Here is a 15,218-nt window from a genome sequence, read left to right as displayed (position 1 = left end):
CATGATTTTGCAGGCTGGATCAGTTAAGAACTATTTAATCAATAAAACAAAACAAACAAAAAAATCACAATATAAGGTTCATAGGGTTTATAAGGTGTAAATGTATAAAAATGAAAATATCTTGTTTGCTTTTTGTGAATGTTTAAAATACATACGGGTAAGTGCCAAACTTGAAATAAGAACAAAACATTTGCACAATTATGTTTGCATTTTCAAATGTAAGTGGTTCTTACTTTTGTATAGCTGTACAGTCTATGCAATAAATTAAAAGAAAAATAGAGCAAGAGAAAATTTTGATTAAAGACTTTGTTGAAGCACAGCATACACAGGCCACAAACTAAAGCACATTTCTATGCTGTCTTAAATTTGTGACACACTCTTTTATTAGCTGTAGCCTTAAGAAGGAACTGAAAAATCTAATCCCAGAAAAAAATTGATGATTTTAACCTTTTAATAAAAATCTAAATTAACACACTATTCCAGCTGTGATAGTTTTGCTCCCCAAGACCAAAAAAACAGAGCAGATGAACTCATATTTCCTGACATTTAAATGTCTGTTAACGCAATAGGAAAAGATGGGCAGGTTTCACTTCTCTGAACACTGTAGTAAATGTTATTTCTGAAATAATCTGCCCTCTCAAATACCATTTACAAATTCACTATTCTATTTATTTTGTATTGGTTAAGAAAAGGAAAATGAGAACATGCCAATTTATTAAGGAATACAATTAAAACCATTAGCTACATTTTAGCAGCTAAAGGAAAAGATTATAGTCCTGCAGTAACATCTACTGGTCAGATTTGCTACTGCATGATGATTTTTATTAATTTTAATTTTATTTATTGATTGATTTTTGTTTTTTTGTAACTGGATTGAAAAAAGTGGGAATGGTCACTAACCTAGAAGGAAGTGTAAATAGGACATTATATTTCTAATAAGCTGTGTCTGCTGGAAGAATATGATTATCTTTGCTTTTTTTTATTTTTTGATTGCTTTATTTCTTAGTAGAAAGTATTCAGGGACTAAAAATTATTTCAGTTCCTTATTTTTCCACGGAAAGTGATAGATTTTCTTTCAGTTTTAGGTAAATAAAATTCAGATTTTCAAATCAAAAATATCAGTTTTCGATTGGAACGACTTCAAATTTTAATTGAACTAAACGTTATATAAATTTCTCTTTATTCAATGCAGAATGATTTGCAAGTGTTTTTTGTTTGTTCTTGGTTCTGAGGCTTTCTTAGTATATTTCAAATGATAATCTATTGTCCATTTTTTCTTTCCTGGTTTTCTTTCTACTTCAAATTGGTATTTACAAGCTGTGTGAGACCACACACTGTTGGATTTCCACACATTTTCACTGTGGGTAAAATGTTTCTTTTTGCTGTTGTTGCTTTAATGTTTTTTATAATATTCTGATTTTCGTAAACTTTTTGCTTTCAATATTGAATATAAATAGAGTTGTCCTTTCCCTGAGGAAATGTAGGTGTAAGTAGGGGAAGAAGTTCACAGCAGAATAAATAAGTGCAATGGAAAAATCCATACAGAGTAAAAAAGAGCAGCTAATTAGGTTTGAAAGGGAATTCTGAGCATATATGTGCATAAAAACAGCAGAGTATTTAATAAAAAAGGAGAAAAAACAAACTTGCTCAATTTAAACACCTCAATTCATGGCAACATCCTTCATTATATTTAAGAAAATGCTCTAAACTTATGGGGTTTTTTTACGTTGTCACTTCTTTTTTCCGGCATAAGTTATCTGCAGTTTTTTTTTTTTTTTTTTTACTTTATTTATAAATACAGAATATACTGAATATATTGCAAACAGTCGTACGTGTGGGATAACAAATCCACAGGATTCCATGACAAAAAAGGAGAGAGAAAAAAAAACAAAAAACAGTTTACAAATGAACTGCTTCACTTAGGGTTTTAAGTTTCAAAGCTTTAGAGTTGGTGCACATTTTGAAGGGATTCTAAAAAAAAAAAAGGTTTGGTTTGTTTTTAGCAAATTAACAGGCATGTATGTGGAACTTTGCCAACAGAATAAAAAAGTTTAAAAGGTATTCTTTCCCCGACATACTCTTATTGGAAATATCAATGTTTACTTTCTAGATTAAAGGTACAGTGGAAACAATTCTTTCAGGTTTGAGTTTTGGGCGAACATCTTCTCCTTTGTCATTACTTACCTACTTTTATAAATAATCATTATGCATAAAATTGATATTTACAAGTACTAATATCTACATAAATTGATTATTTAATACATTTTTACTAAACTACTTATTTATCTATAATTTTACTGAAGACTCTTAGATGACCTGCAGAGATATAATTTATTCTTTACCCCATATAACAAAAACTCTAGTTCTGAAAAGAGCAGAAATTCTGTACTTATCTTTAATATTAGTACATTGATATGCATAATTAACAGTGCTTTTGTTGTCAAGTAATTGTTAATGTATGAAAAGTTAAAATGTTTTGAATATTTCACTTAAGAGTATTACTGCTGCCAACATCAGTATTAGAGGGAAGAAATGGTAGCTGTGGCCACAGGGGTGGCCAATGATTGGCTAAGGGGGGGGGGGGGGGGGTCAAGGCCACCCCTGGCCCCCCATCTACCTCTGCCCCTGTCTAGACCACCCAAAGTTATCTGTAGGGAGACACGCGAACCACAGGCGTAGCCAGAAAGTTTTTATAAGGATGGCCAGGTGAAAACCAATATACACTGAGGGGTGGCCGAAGGTGGATAGGCGCCAGAACCTCAGGGTCAATCTACACTGTTCCAACAGGAAAATTAACAAGCACAACATCCATATTTTCTAAACAAAGACTAATTATACTTTCCTACAGCCTTTCCTAACAAATAGACTCATGTATTTCAACATTTGAGCTTTCTAGTTTAAAGGTATAGTGGAAACAATTCTTTCAGGTTTGAGTTTTGGGCGAACATCTTCTCCTTTGTCATTACTCACCTACTATTATCAATAATAATTATGCATACAATTGATATTTACAAGTACTAGTATCTACATAAATTATTTATTTAATACATTTTTACAAAAATAGTTATTTATCTATGATTTTACTTAAGACTCCTAAATGACTTGCAGAGACACATAATTCTCTCTTTACCCCATAAAACACAAAATCTAGTTCTGAAAAGAGCAGGAATTCTGTACTTATCATTTTTAATATTAGTACATTGATATGCATAATTAACCACAGCACTTTTTGTTGTCAAGTAATTGATACTATATGAAAAATATAAATGTTTTAAATATTCCACTTGAAAGTATTACTGCTGCCACCATCTGTATTAGAGGGACAAAATGGTAGGGGTGGCCACAGATTGGCCATGGGCGCCCCAGGGCCCCCAATCTAGCTCCGCCCCTGACGCCAACTGGAATTCGTGCCTATGTGTTGCCATGGCTACAGCTCTTACAATCTCACTGTAGTGTTGTTTCATGTCCACCAGAGGGCGCAGCTTTACTAAAATTGCACCGAGTCACTCGTCGCAGCATCTCTCAGGTAGTAAAGCAGATCTGAGGAGCAGATAGGAGACGAGCTGTTTTGCTCGCACACCCTTCTGCTCTTCCAGCTCGCTCCCCGAACCTCCGCTCTGAAAACCATGGTGGCTAAAACCAGGAAACAGATCGGGAAGAGTCCGGGTCAGACCCAGACCGAGCGCGATAGAAACCTTCACCATGTTTCACCTCACAGCAAAAGTAACATACGGCGACCAGGCAGGGAGAGCAAGGCTTTCTCTCACCCAAACGGGCTGGCAGGAATCGGGCACAAGCTCGGGCTAACTTCTTGCTCGGTCTGGAAGCTGGGTGTCACGGTGCTACTTGGTAAGTTCTGAGCTTTAACCCACTAGCATGCCCAGAAACCCCAAGCTAACGCGGGCTAACTGGTAAAGTGACGCCGTTATAGCGGTAAACCTGGGAAATTATCTGTTAACCATCACTGGGCTAACTGTTAGCTTAGCTAGCTCTCTGGTGGTCGTTATCGTGGACCCTCTCATAACAAACTCTCTTTTGCTTGTGTTGTTCACCAGTTAGTCACGTGTTAACATCCTTTCACATTAAGTCAACTCTTTGGTATCTATTTAAAAACCAAACAGGATATTATTCAGTCATATTTGAATCGTTATCTGTGTGGTTTTTTTTATATCAAGAGGAAACAGTTGCAAAGCAGAACATTTAAAGTTTAAAATCTGTCTCTCCTCAGCTGGGCTGACTGGATATCTGCACTGGTGAGCTGTAGTGCTGAAACTACTGCGTTATACACTGATGTTCTGCTTTCCCCTCCTTTGTTTTCACACTTCTTCTCTTCCCTTGTGGATAGGTACCATCTGTCTCAGCTCTTTGAGAATGACAGGCACTTTTCCCATCTGTCAAACCTGGAGAAGGAGATGGCTTTCCGAACAGAAATGGTAAAAGTTTGAGTCTGTTTGTTTTGATTTCAGCAATGCTTTAAATTGTATTTTATTTTTAATGAAGTTTAAAGTTGTTTGATCTATGGTTGCTGCTTTATTAAAGGGATAGTTCGGTATTTTTGACATGAATCTGTATGGCATCCCCATCACCAGTGTCATGCAATCACACTGACTTACCCCTGGCAGCATCCTGTGAGCAGAGTTCTCGTCCAGCTTTGGTCAAGCCGAAAGTAGTCCGACAGGTTTGCTAGACCCAGCGAAATTAAACGTTTCTCTTCCCAAAACATTATGTGTTCAAAAGAGCGATATTTTTGCATCCCAAAAACATTGTAGTGGAAAAAGTCACACGTCGTTATCACTTGGTCCTATTTTCTCTCTGTTCGTATCAGTGCGCGCCGTCATTCTGACAGCGAGCTCAACAACAGCCAGATGCATGTCCTAGCTAGGCGGAGCGAGACATGCATCTGGCTGTTGTCAGGTTAGTAGGCCCTAGCTGTCAGGTCATGGTGTCGCGCGCACTGATACGAACAGAGAGAAAATAGGACCAAGTGATAACGACGTGTGACTTTTTCCACTACAATGTTTTTGGGATGCAAAAATATCACTCTTTTGAACACATAATGTTTTGGGAAGAGAAACGTTTTATTTCGCTGGGTCTAGCAAACCTGCCGGACTACTTTCGGCTTGACCAAAGCTGGACGAGAACTCTGCTCACAGGATGCTGCCAGGGGTAAGTCAGTGTGATTGCATGACACTGGTGATGGGGATGCCATACAGATTCATGTCAAAAATCCCGAACTATCCCTTTAAATTGAATGGTTCAAATTGGTCTTTCCTTTTTACATGCCACTGACTGCCAGTGTCCCTGTCAGCACTCAGTCATCCACCCAGACCTGGAACATGTGGCTAGCAACACATTTTCTTAAGTGACAGTGTTACATCCCAAGGTCTAGGGCAGGTGTCGTCAACCCAAACTGTTCAAAGAGCCATATTGGACCAAAAAAACCCCCAAAAAATAAATCTGTCTGGAGTTGCAAAAATTTAAAAGTCTTATATATATGGCTCGTATGGCAACACGGGCTCTAAGTGTATTTATCCCACTATAGAAAAGGGCTTTGTGGGCTTAAATATATGATAAACATTCATTATTAAATGTTTATCCTGGAGCAAATGTCACATAGCAGCATGAGCTTAAGCACGAGCAGTGAACGCTCTCACCGCGCACCACTTCACCGCCCTTCAACGCCTGGTTTAGATTTTGTTGCATTGATGAAATTGTAGAAACATGATAAAGAAATCTATGGTGGATCCGTTTCTGTTAGGAGTTGATTGAACCATGAGGAATCAAGCAGGAACTGACATCCATCAGAGCTGTGCTCTCTAACCCTGACAACCCACATCCTCCGTCACCAGCGTTCCTTGGTGTGATTTATATTATTAGGATTTGGGGAAAAAAATAGAAGAAAGTTCACATCCCTGCATATAGAGCATTACCTGTTTGATCTGTGGACGGTTTTCCATCCTTGCAACAAAACTAGCAGCAGTAGTGGAGTTTGAAGATGCGATCCACTTCTTAAATCTATCTTTGCGCTCCCCTAAATGCATTCAGAAGTTCTGCAATCGTTCTGCAGGCAATCCTTCCACATTGCTAATGAAAGCAAATGATTCAGTCCATTCTTCGAATCCTCTTTTCTCATCAGCCATCTTCCTTTTGCACCGCGCCACGCTGGTTGGTTGCAAGTTGTCAATACTGTTCTCTATGGCTATGGCAAATTATTGTTTACATTTATTTTTTGTACAAATGTTTTCAGCATTGGAAAACGTAATACATTTTTGTTTGACCTCCTGCATACCATATTAAAACAAAAAAAAAAGATTTTCATAAATTTTTGAAAAAGCTCCAGGGACTCTAAAGATCTGCATGCGGCTCCGGAGCCGCAGGTTACCAACCCCAGGTCTAGGGGTTTTGGGGAGGTAACATAAAAATGTGTCCAGAGTAAATAAATGGAATGTGAACTCATTACAAAAGATGGTTTCACAAAATCAAAACACAATACAACTTAACCCAATTAAAACAAAAAAATGGGGGAACAAATTTAAGAACGGTTATGTGCAAATGATGTTACAAAATGTTCAAACCAGTCAGTCTAATTTTAACTCTAAACAACCCAAAAGAAAAGACAAAGGGAGCGCCAAACCTCCCAAACACAAGCTTCTAGCTTGATCAAAGTCCACCTAAAGCAGATTCAGAGAAATATACAGAACAAGCGAGGGCAAAGAGTTCTAACTGCCCGAAACAGTTTGAAACCAAAGGTGGGGGGAACAGCTTAACAAAACCTCTTCCTACTAGCTGTCCCCAAACTGAAAGCTTCCCAGGGGCCTTTTATATGGTGCAGGTAGGCCTCATCAACATCTAATTGGCATGACAATCTCCGGCTGGTGCAATGATGTCACTGCTCCTCTGCAGCCTTCAGGCTGCCAACAAGGAAGCTTTCTGTCAGAGCTGAACCTGCATTAAAAAAAAACAAGCCTGCACAGTCTTAAAAGGCCAGGGACCGTAACAGACAGGAAGTCATTTTCACATTTATACCCAATCCAAATATTCCCCATACTTAGCACTACACTTTTTTCCCAGAGTTTTAGTGACATTACATCATCAAAAGTACAGAAAACTCCCTGCATTTAACCCATCCCTTTGAGGAGTGGGGGGCCGCCATTGTGGGGCACCCGGGAAGCAGTGTGTGGTTAAGGGTCCATGGGAGTGGGGCTTGAACCCAGAACCTCAGGTTAATTCCAAGCGCAATGCCCTAACCACTAGGGCGCCACTCCCCAATGCAGGCATTAGCCTAAAGACCCACACAGGCAGCTCATTTCCCCCCAGCTGGGATAAAAAAAAACAGACTTCCTGTTTGCAGGAAGGGTTATTTACCATTTGAGCTAGCTAGCTGCTAATTTAATTGAACTGAAGCCTAAACGGTTAGGGCCTCATAATCTTTCCTCAGAATTGGGACACCCCTCTCTGCGTAGTTGAAGTTCGGGTTCATAAGCGACTGCATATTTATGTATCCACTTACAAAAGATACGTCCCACCATAAGAGAGAAGACAAAGCTTTTTTTAACCTAAATGGGTGATAGAGAAAATAAAGATGACAAATGGGAATGCTCTTAAGAGGTTTCTGAGTGGCTTTTAAAAACTCCTTTTTAACATAACCCCAGTTGTTCTACCTCCAGCGCAGAAGACATCCCAACTAGCCTGTTCAAGGACATTGGACAGGGTTTGGAGTGTATACAAAAATACATTTTGTTCAGTACAGCTTTCAGACAGTAAATGAACATTTCCATTCCTTAAAGTGCAGCAGTGATCAAATATAAACAGTATGGGAGAAAAAAACGTGGTGCAAAAAAAAAAACCGCGTTGATATGGAAGTTCAAAGCATTGATGTATATTGTGCAAATATCCTGTGTTTTTGGTTTGGTGTTATTGCTGTGATGCAGACTTTGTGGCATGATTTAGAGTTTTTTTTCAACATTTCAGCAGTCTGATGGCGGTGGGGAAGAAACTGTTGCTGTTGTGGTTGCTTAACTTTATTGAGGGCACAGCTGGACGTCTCGTGTTGGTTCTGGTTCTCGCTGATGGGGCTATGGAACTAATTTCCCATTGCTCCTGTCTGAGTTCCAGAACACGTCTCACCTGTTGATGGAAAAAATGTACAAGTCTCATCAATCAAGAATTTGCGATAAGGTGTTTTTCATTCAAGCCAGTATTTATTATTTGTTTTACCCTGCAAGAGATACTGTTGTCAATAATAATGCCTGTTTTGCTCAAACAGGTTTTCTCTACTTTAGAAGAGACAGGGAAGACAGGAAGAGATTCTCACAAACAAAATAGACAGTTTCTCACAAATTGAAGCATTTGTTGAAATAATGTATTGTCTAAAGGAGGCTAGCCTCTTAAGAAAACATCTAGAACGGTACAACAGCTTCTGAGACATCAGTAAGATAAGACTACGTGTTCAGCCTTCTCTAGCAGGTGCTTTGCTAAAGCAGATACCTTTAAAAGTAAGTAAATTGAAATCAGCACAGGGATTTGCATGAGAAGGTTTGTGATAGTGAATAGATTTTTCCGACCACCCACCTTACTTTTGTTGTATGGGAGAATCTGGTGAACCTGGGGACACAGATTCTACCGGGCAAGTTGCCCGGTAGAATCTCTGTCCTCCATGTTTTGTGGGACCTTTTCTATGGCCTTTCTTTGTTAAGTCAGCATCCACAATCCCTCACTCGGAAGGGATACATTCATACCCTCTACCCCAGGGATGTTCAGTCCAGTCCTTAAGAGCTGCCATCCTGTAACTTTTAGATGTATCTCTTCTCTAACACACCTGAATCGAAAGGCTCAATCCCCTCATTAAGCCCATTAGATGAAAGGTAACGAGCCACTTATTTGATTCAGGTGTGTTAAAAATGGGGTGCATGAAAAAGTTGCAGGATAGTAACTCTTGAGGACTGGACTTGAGCACCCCTGCCCTACCCCTTGTTTTGTCCACTACCCCTACATGCAAAGAGGAATTGGGAAATCACTACCCTCATGGGAAAGCACTAAATTTAGGGATAGGGCTAAAAAAAATTGGTCAGAGCAAGGGTCTGCAACTCACATTGTTCAAAGAGTCACATTGGACCAAAAAACCAAAAACAAACCTGTCTGGACCTGCAAAGTCTTATATAAGCCTCCTAAGGCGACACAGAATCTAAGTGTATATTAGCCCATTATCAAAATGACTAAGTAGGCCTAAATATATAATAAGCATTCATGATTAACTGGTTTATTTTCCCTTCAATACCTGCATACGAGTTCTCCCTGTTCAATGTCATTGACTCATCACAGGCAATTGAGTACACTGGAGCTGAATTAATGCCCTTGGTTTGCTGATTGATTCTTAGTCGGAAAAAAGGTGCTGTGATGCTTTGATGAATGAATCCTTCATATAATCACAGTCTCTGAAAGTTTTTCTATGCTTTATTATCTAGCAGCAGTAAAGGAGTTTGTAGTTGAATCAGGCCCCGTCCACACGAAGCCGAACCCTGGCCTAAACGCACAAATTTTTCACCAAACCAGCCTCTCATCCACACGAAGCCGGCGTTTCGGGGGTCTGTAAACGATCTTTTTTTTATTCAGCCTTCAGAGTGGGAAGATTCTGAAACGCCGTTTTCGCGTTTCCATCTTTAAGCTCTAACCGCATTTTTTTTTTTTTACACGCATGCGTCATATCGTCGCCTCTAAACACACATGCGCGACACAGTATCACAACAACAATGGCGCCGTACTGTGTTGAATGGTTGCTGCTAATGCTACTCACCCTGCTGTCGGGCTTACAACAGAATCTTCTTCTTCTGGAATATCTCCAGGAAGAACAGAGCAATATCGACGACATAGTTCAGCACCTGAATTTGACTGAACCACGAAAATGGACCCACAGGGCAACCATGTATAAATATTAGTGCGCATGCCCAACATTTCGTCGCTTATTTTTGCTTTGGCACCACAGCGCCACTTACAGGCCTGGCATACATTTTGCAGCGTTTTCATGTATTCGTGTGGACGATCACATTTATTTTACGTCTCCGTCTTTACGACAAACGTTTTGGAAAATATCAGCGTTTCGTGTTCGTTTTGACTTCGTGTGGACGGGGCCTCAGTGTTTGCCAAAATTTTTTTATTGTAAATGTATTGTTTACATTTATTTAAACAATACTCTAAGTTCAGGGAATGGTTGTATTAACTGCTTTGTTAATTTTCCTACTGTTGTTTATATCCCGGTTCCTTTAGTGGCTGGAACACATTAGACATGATTGAGCATCCGATCTGAGGGAGAATCAGACCAGATTAAGGCGGAATAATTACTTTAAAAAGAAAGGGACTGGTCATGATTTTCTGCAACTGTGCTCGACTGAGCTAGACCCACCTGCTCCACCTCCTCTCTGTACTCCTGCTTGTTGTCATCTCTGATGAGGCTCACCGCCATGTTTGTCATCTGTGAACTTCACAATGTGTTTGTGGTGAACCTGGAGATGCAGTCATGTGTCATCAGGCTGAACAGCAGGGGGCTCAGGACCTACGCAGCAATATGACGGGTATATCATTAGTCAGGCAGGCAGAGAGACACAGCTACAGAGTAAAATACATCAGGAAAAATCTCTAAATAGCAAAATAAACCAGTCAGATTTGTCTGGAAACACACAGTGCTTATACAGCATGCATGGCAGGCTTGGATATAAACTATCACTAAAACATTTTAGTTAATAGGCTTCTTATTTACTTTAGAAGCTTAGGAGTACGGATAAAGAGCAGCCGAAACAGATTCAACATTCACTAACCAAACCCTTTATCTAAAGGAGACAGATCCAACCTCCTAAAAGCTCTGCAAGGATCAAGACATTTTGAACATGGATATACCTGTTGGGATTATTTTAAAGCCACTGCTTACTTTTAATATTTCAAGTCAGTATTTTTATTTAGTCACTAGGCGTAGTAGGTTATTTTTAAATCAGTCTTTCTTCAGTTTTAGTTTTTTCTTTAGCAGGAAACATCTGCACATGAATTACAATAAAGAAGTAGCAACTTTCCTCCTTTCTCATGCTTTATACACAGCCTGCAAGGTGTTGTTAGAACTGCAACTCGAAATTCTCAAGTTTTAAACCCATACAAATGCCTTTTGCATGCTTTTTGTTTTCATATGTAGTTGGTTTATTTCTCTTGAAATGTATTGGTTGGTAAGTTGTCGAAATTGTTGTTCTTTCCATCTCTTGTTAAGAGGTTAAGAAGTGTTTTTATGAGATTTGTATTTGTTGTGTATGGTCTGGTGAGTATGTCTGATCTATTTATACTCACAGCTAATCACACTTTTACACAATTAACTTGACGTTGTGGCTTTTGTTAGGGAAGAAAATGTATCTTTTTTTATAATGACCATTAACTGTCTGTACAGAGATGTTTCCACTTAGACTGCTTAATAGAGGATGGTGTTGCTGCATGCAGTCTTTAGCGGTAGAATTAGTTGCAGAAATCCTGCATTTTGTTTCTGAGACAATGAGTAACACGTTTGATTTTGTTTTTGTTAAATAAGAGTCCTAAAAACCCAAAGGAAAAAAAAAATCTTGAGAAATTTTATGTCATTATAGATCCACAGCTGATCAGTAAACGGTAATAAATTGATTCTGTAATTTAAAATGTGTTAATTTTAGCCTGTAATGATCAATGTATGGTTGAATGCAATTGTTAAGATTCATATAGCAGTGGTTCTCTGCTAGACTAAAGGCTTTTGATGTGTTTTAAGGAAAGGAAAGAAAACGGATGTTGAGCAATTATGCTACAAAGGTCAGAGGCTGGTTTTGATGACAAGGCAAAAGAGTCTCTCATTTCCTAATACTGTTTTTATTTGACCTACAAATACAGATCAATCTTGTTTGAGCAAAGGTCAGAGTTCATGTCTTTGTTCACCAGTCTGAGCTCCCCACCATTAAGTGTCAAAATGCTGTGACTGCATACAGAATTTATTTGATTTTTTGTACATGGTTAACTTATATTATGGGATTTATTTAGTAATTTTCATCTAGCTCACTTCCAATTCCAGGTGAAGGCAACAAGTTGCTTTATGGTGGAGTTGCTGCCTAAAAGCTGCTAATGTGTCAGATTTAACATTTAGTCTCACTCTGCTGTGTTTGACCAAATGGGCTCTGTTCAAAGCTGAGCCTGTTCAACACATCTGCTCTGAGTTTGATGAAGATTTTATCTATCTGCATAGATCTGTGGTCTTTTATCATCTTTTTTTATACTCTCTCTTGTTCTGTATTTCTATTTTTCTCTTTTTTTCCCACTAATATTTGTTTTATTTCATATGCATAAAGTTGAACAAAAACCCAACAAATAGGCGGCCTCTATTCATTTTTAACAAAAATACTAAAAAAATAAAAAATAAGAATGATAGTAATAATAATACCCAAATGAAATTATGTGCAAAACTTAAGTCCACGTCCAGAATCAGTTTGTTTGTTATCCAGGTCTTTTATTTATCTTCACCTCTTATGTGGATTTCAGGGCCTGTACTATTCTTACTACAAGACCATTATCGAGGCTCCTTCGTTCATGGATGGACTCCACATGATCATGAACGATCGACTAACTGAGTATCCTCTGGTTATCAACACTCTGAAGAGGTTCAATCTCTATCCTGAGGTAACTATTGTTTTAAGCTTGTTCTTTTACTAGTTTTAGTGTCATATTTCTTTTTCATTGTGTAAAAAAAAAAAAGAATCCCACGAGAAAAAAAGTGTTTTTAATAAGATTACCAAAGCACCCCTGCAGTACTTTTAGCCACCCTCTTTTGTTACTTCCATGCCTCTTAACGTTCAATGACTTTCTCAATCCCCAGAGTAATGCTTCCTCTATTCTGTTCTCTTTTTTCCATTACAACCTACAGGTTTTTTTTATTTTTATAGGACACAGGTCTGAGGACTGTGAAGGTCCCAATGAAAGAAAGGCTGCATGATATATAGGCATTAAGGTCTTATCAGTTCTCATGCCCGTTTGCTGTGTAGATTTGACAGTTGTCCTGCTAAATGACCCAGTGATGACCCATCATTAGTTTCCTTGCAGAAACCATCAAAGTGTCTCCTTCCAAAAATAGAAAATTAAAAACAATCTACTGGACTTTGTTTCCAAGTTTGAAGACGTTTCGCTTCCCATCCAGGAAGCTTTCATTTTGAGAAAGCTTCCTGGATGGGAAGCGAAAGGTCTTCAAACTTGGAAACAAGTCCAATAGATTGTTTTTAATTTTCTTTTTTCAGAATGACTATGACCTGGATGACTGAGAAACTTCACCACTGCATCAGAGTGTCATTTAAATGAAGCTGGTATCACATGATGCCACAGGCTCTAACAAGGTTCCCAGGCCTTTTGAAAAAGAATCAGCTCTTCCCTATCATGCATACTCCACCTTATTAAACGGTGAACAAATGGCTTTGTTCTTTAGTTTCACTGCGTTCCCCCCTGGTATGTTTAATCCTAGTCTCCTATGAGCGGTGTTCAGTTAAAGTCCCAGCAACGTCTGCAAATCCTTTCGATTTTAAGACAGGGAAGACATGCCTCCCAGTGGGAATGAAGATTCTAGTGGTTGCTATGGAGACCTAATGACCTCAAGATGCCCCTCTTCGCTGCAGTTTTCTAAGAGTTGACTACAGAGTTGTTTTAACAGCTTTATTTGCCCGCTGTTTATGTGGTGACTGGGTAAACATGGTTCATTTGTGATAAACCTTAAATTTTTCTCTGATTTTTCTTCTTTGTTTGGCTTTATTCATCAAAACATGTCACATTTTGTTGTTTTTATTTCAGATTAATTTATACTTCATGAAGCTGGAGGTTATCGGTTGCTAATTAAAAAGTTTCCAGACAGTTAAGATTTCCCTTATGGTCAGAATCAGAACCCATGGAACTCTGTTAAAAGCATCGGGCCATAAGACGGAACATCATTGGATGTCTTGTTTTGTTTAATTCCTCTGAGATAATAAGGAACTACTTTTTTTTTTTTTTTTATTAACTGCCTTTTTACTACCTCTCTCTTCTCTTTAGGTGGTCCTGGCCAGCTGTTACCGCGTGTACACAGGTGTTATGGGCTACTTTGGGATCCCTACAAAGATGTGCTGGTCCATTAACAGAGGAGAGGGACTCACTCCTGTGGATAGCTGTGAAGGTATTCAGTTGCCATGGAGCCTCATTCTGAACTACAAAGGCTCATCTGAGTTAGTTACCTCACTCTGACACACAGAGCATCTGCTGCATGAATTGATTGGCCTTGGTGCAAAGTTAAAGGGATAGTTCAGGTTTTTAGACATGATGTTTTGTGAAGCTAAGATGTAACTGTGTTACTGAGATCACCGCGCATCCTGCTATGAGAAACAGCCGGTGACATACGAGGGAAGGTAGTTCTGTTACGGTATGGGGCCACCAATCATCAAAGGTTTTTAAGCTAGAAAACTATGCATGTGTTTTCTTAAAGTATTTCAACAATTTTGTAAACTCCCAGAGCTATGTCAGACCTTTTTATCAATTAGAACAATTTTTTGCCGTCTATCACTCCGCCGCTTAGATGTCGAACACATTCCCTGCGAACAGCAATAAACTAAACAGCTCATCAACACGTTAAAAGCTGTTTAAAAAAGTGACCTATTACCCCACTATTTGAAATGAAAAGTATGTGCTAGCCCTATATACTGTATAACTCAGCTTTTTGGTTGGCTTTAAAAAAGATCTTTTATTTTAGACCTAGAGGGACTGTTTTTTAGTCCTACCTCCAGCAGAGAAATCAGTCCGCTCATCCCCACTCAGGCACGCCGTCTGCCCAGCAGACTTCTCCAGTCTTCCGCAGTTCTCCTCCTGAGTTAGTACCAGCAAACCGCCGCCTCTCATCTGCTTTTGCTTGAAATCTACACTGCAAAAAATGGAAGTCTAAATAAGTAATTTTTGCTCAAATCAGGTGCATTTTTTCTTGAATTGAGGAGGTAAGTGAGACACTTCACCAATGGAACAAGACAATTTACATTTAAAATAAGAAAAAAACAATTGCTTTGTCTTATTTTAAGTGTATATTATCTAATTATCTTATTTTAGGAGTAAAAATACTCATTCCATTGGCAGATCATCTTATTTACCTGCTCAAATTAAGGGTAAATACACTTAATTTAAGGCATTTTTTACTTATTTCAAGATGTTTTTTGCAGTGTACTTGG

The 15,218-nt window shown here is 38.6% G+C and overlaps 1 protein-coding gene across 1 annotated transcript in view; it reads left to right on the top strand.

Moving 5' to 3' along the window:
• Nucleotides 1-3,626: 3,626 nt before the first annotated feature.
• The window catches only part of dpy19l1l (dpy-19-like 1, like (H. sapiens)), a 35,509-nt gene continuing 23,917 nt past the window's right edge, over nucleotides 3,627-15,218 (top strand). Inside the window, exons 1-5 of the mRNA XM_038279590.1 lie at nucleotides 3,627-3,849; nucleotides 4,229-4,253; nucleotides 4,346-4,433; nucleotides 12,532-12,669; nucleotides 14,062-14,182. Of these exons, the coding sequence (XP_038135518.1) occupies nucleotides 3,627-3,849; nucleotides 4,229-4,253; nucleotides 4,346-4,433; nucleotides 12,532-12,669; nucleotides 14,062-14,182 (595 nt within the window). The remainder of the gene's footprint in view (nucleotides 3,850-4,228; nucleotides 4,254-4,345; nucleotides 4,434-12,531; nucleotides 12,670-14,061; nucleotides 14,183-15,218) is intronic.

This window comes from Cyprinodon tularosa, unplaced genomic scaffold, assembly GCF_016077235.1.
Source record: "Cyprinodon tularosa strain WSP-4 unplaced genomic scaffold, ASM1607723v1 ctg151, whole genome shotgun sequence".
Lineage (NCBI taxonomy): Eukaryota > Metazoa > Chordata > Actinopteri > Cyprinodontiformes > Cyprinodontidae > Cyprinodon > Cyprinodon tularosa.
Note: the sequence above shows the minus strand (reverse complement) of the source record. Positions and strands in the feature narration are given on the sequence as shown.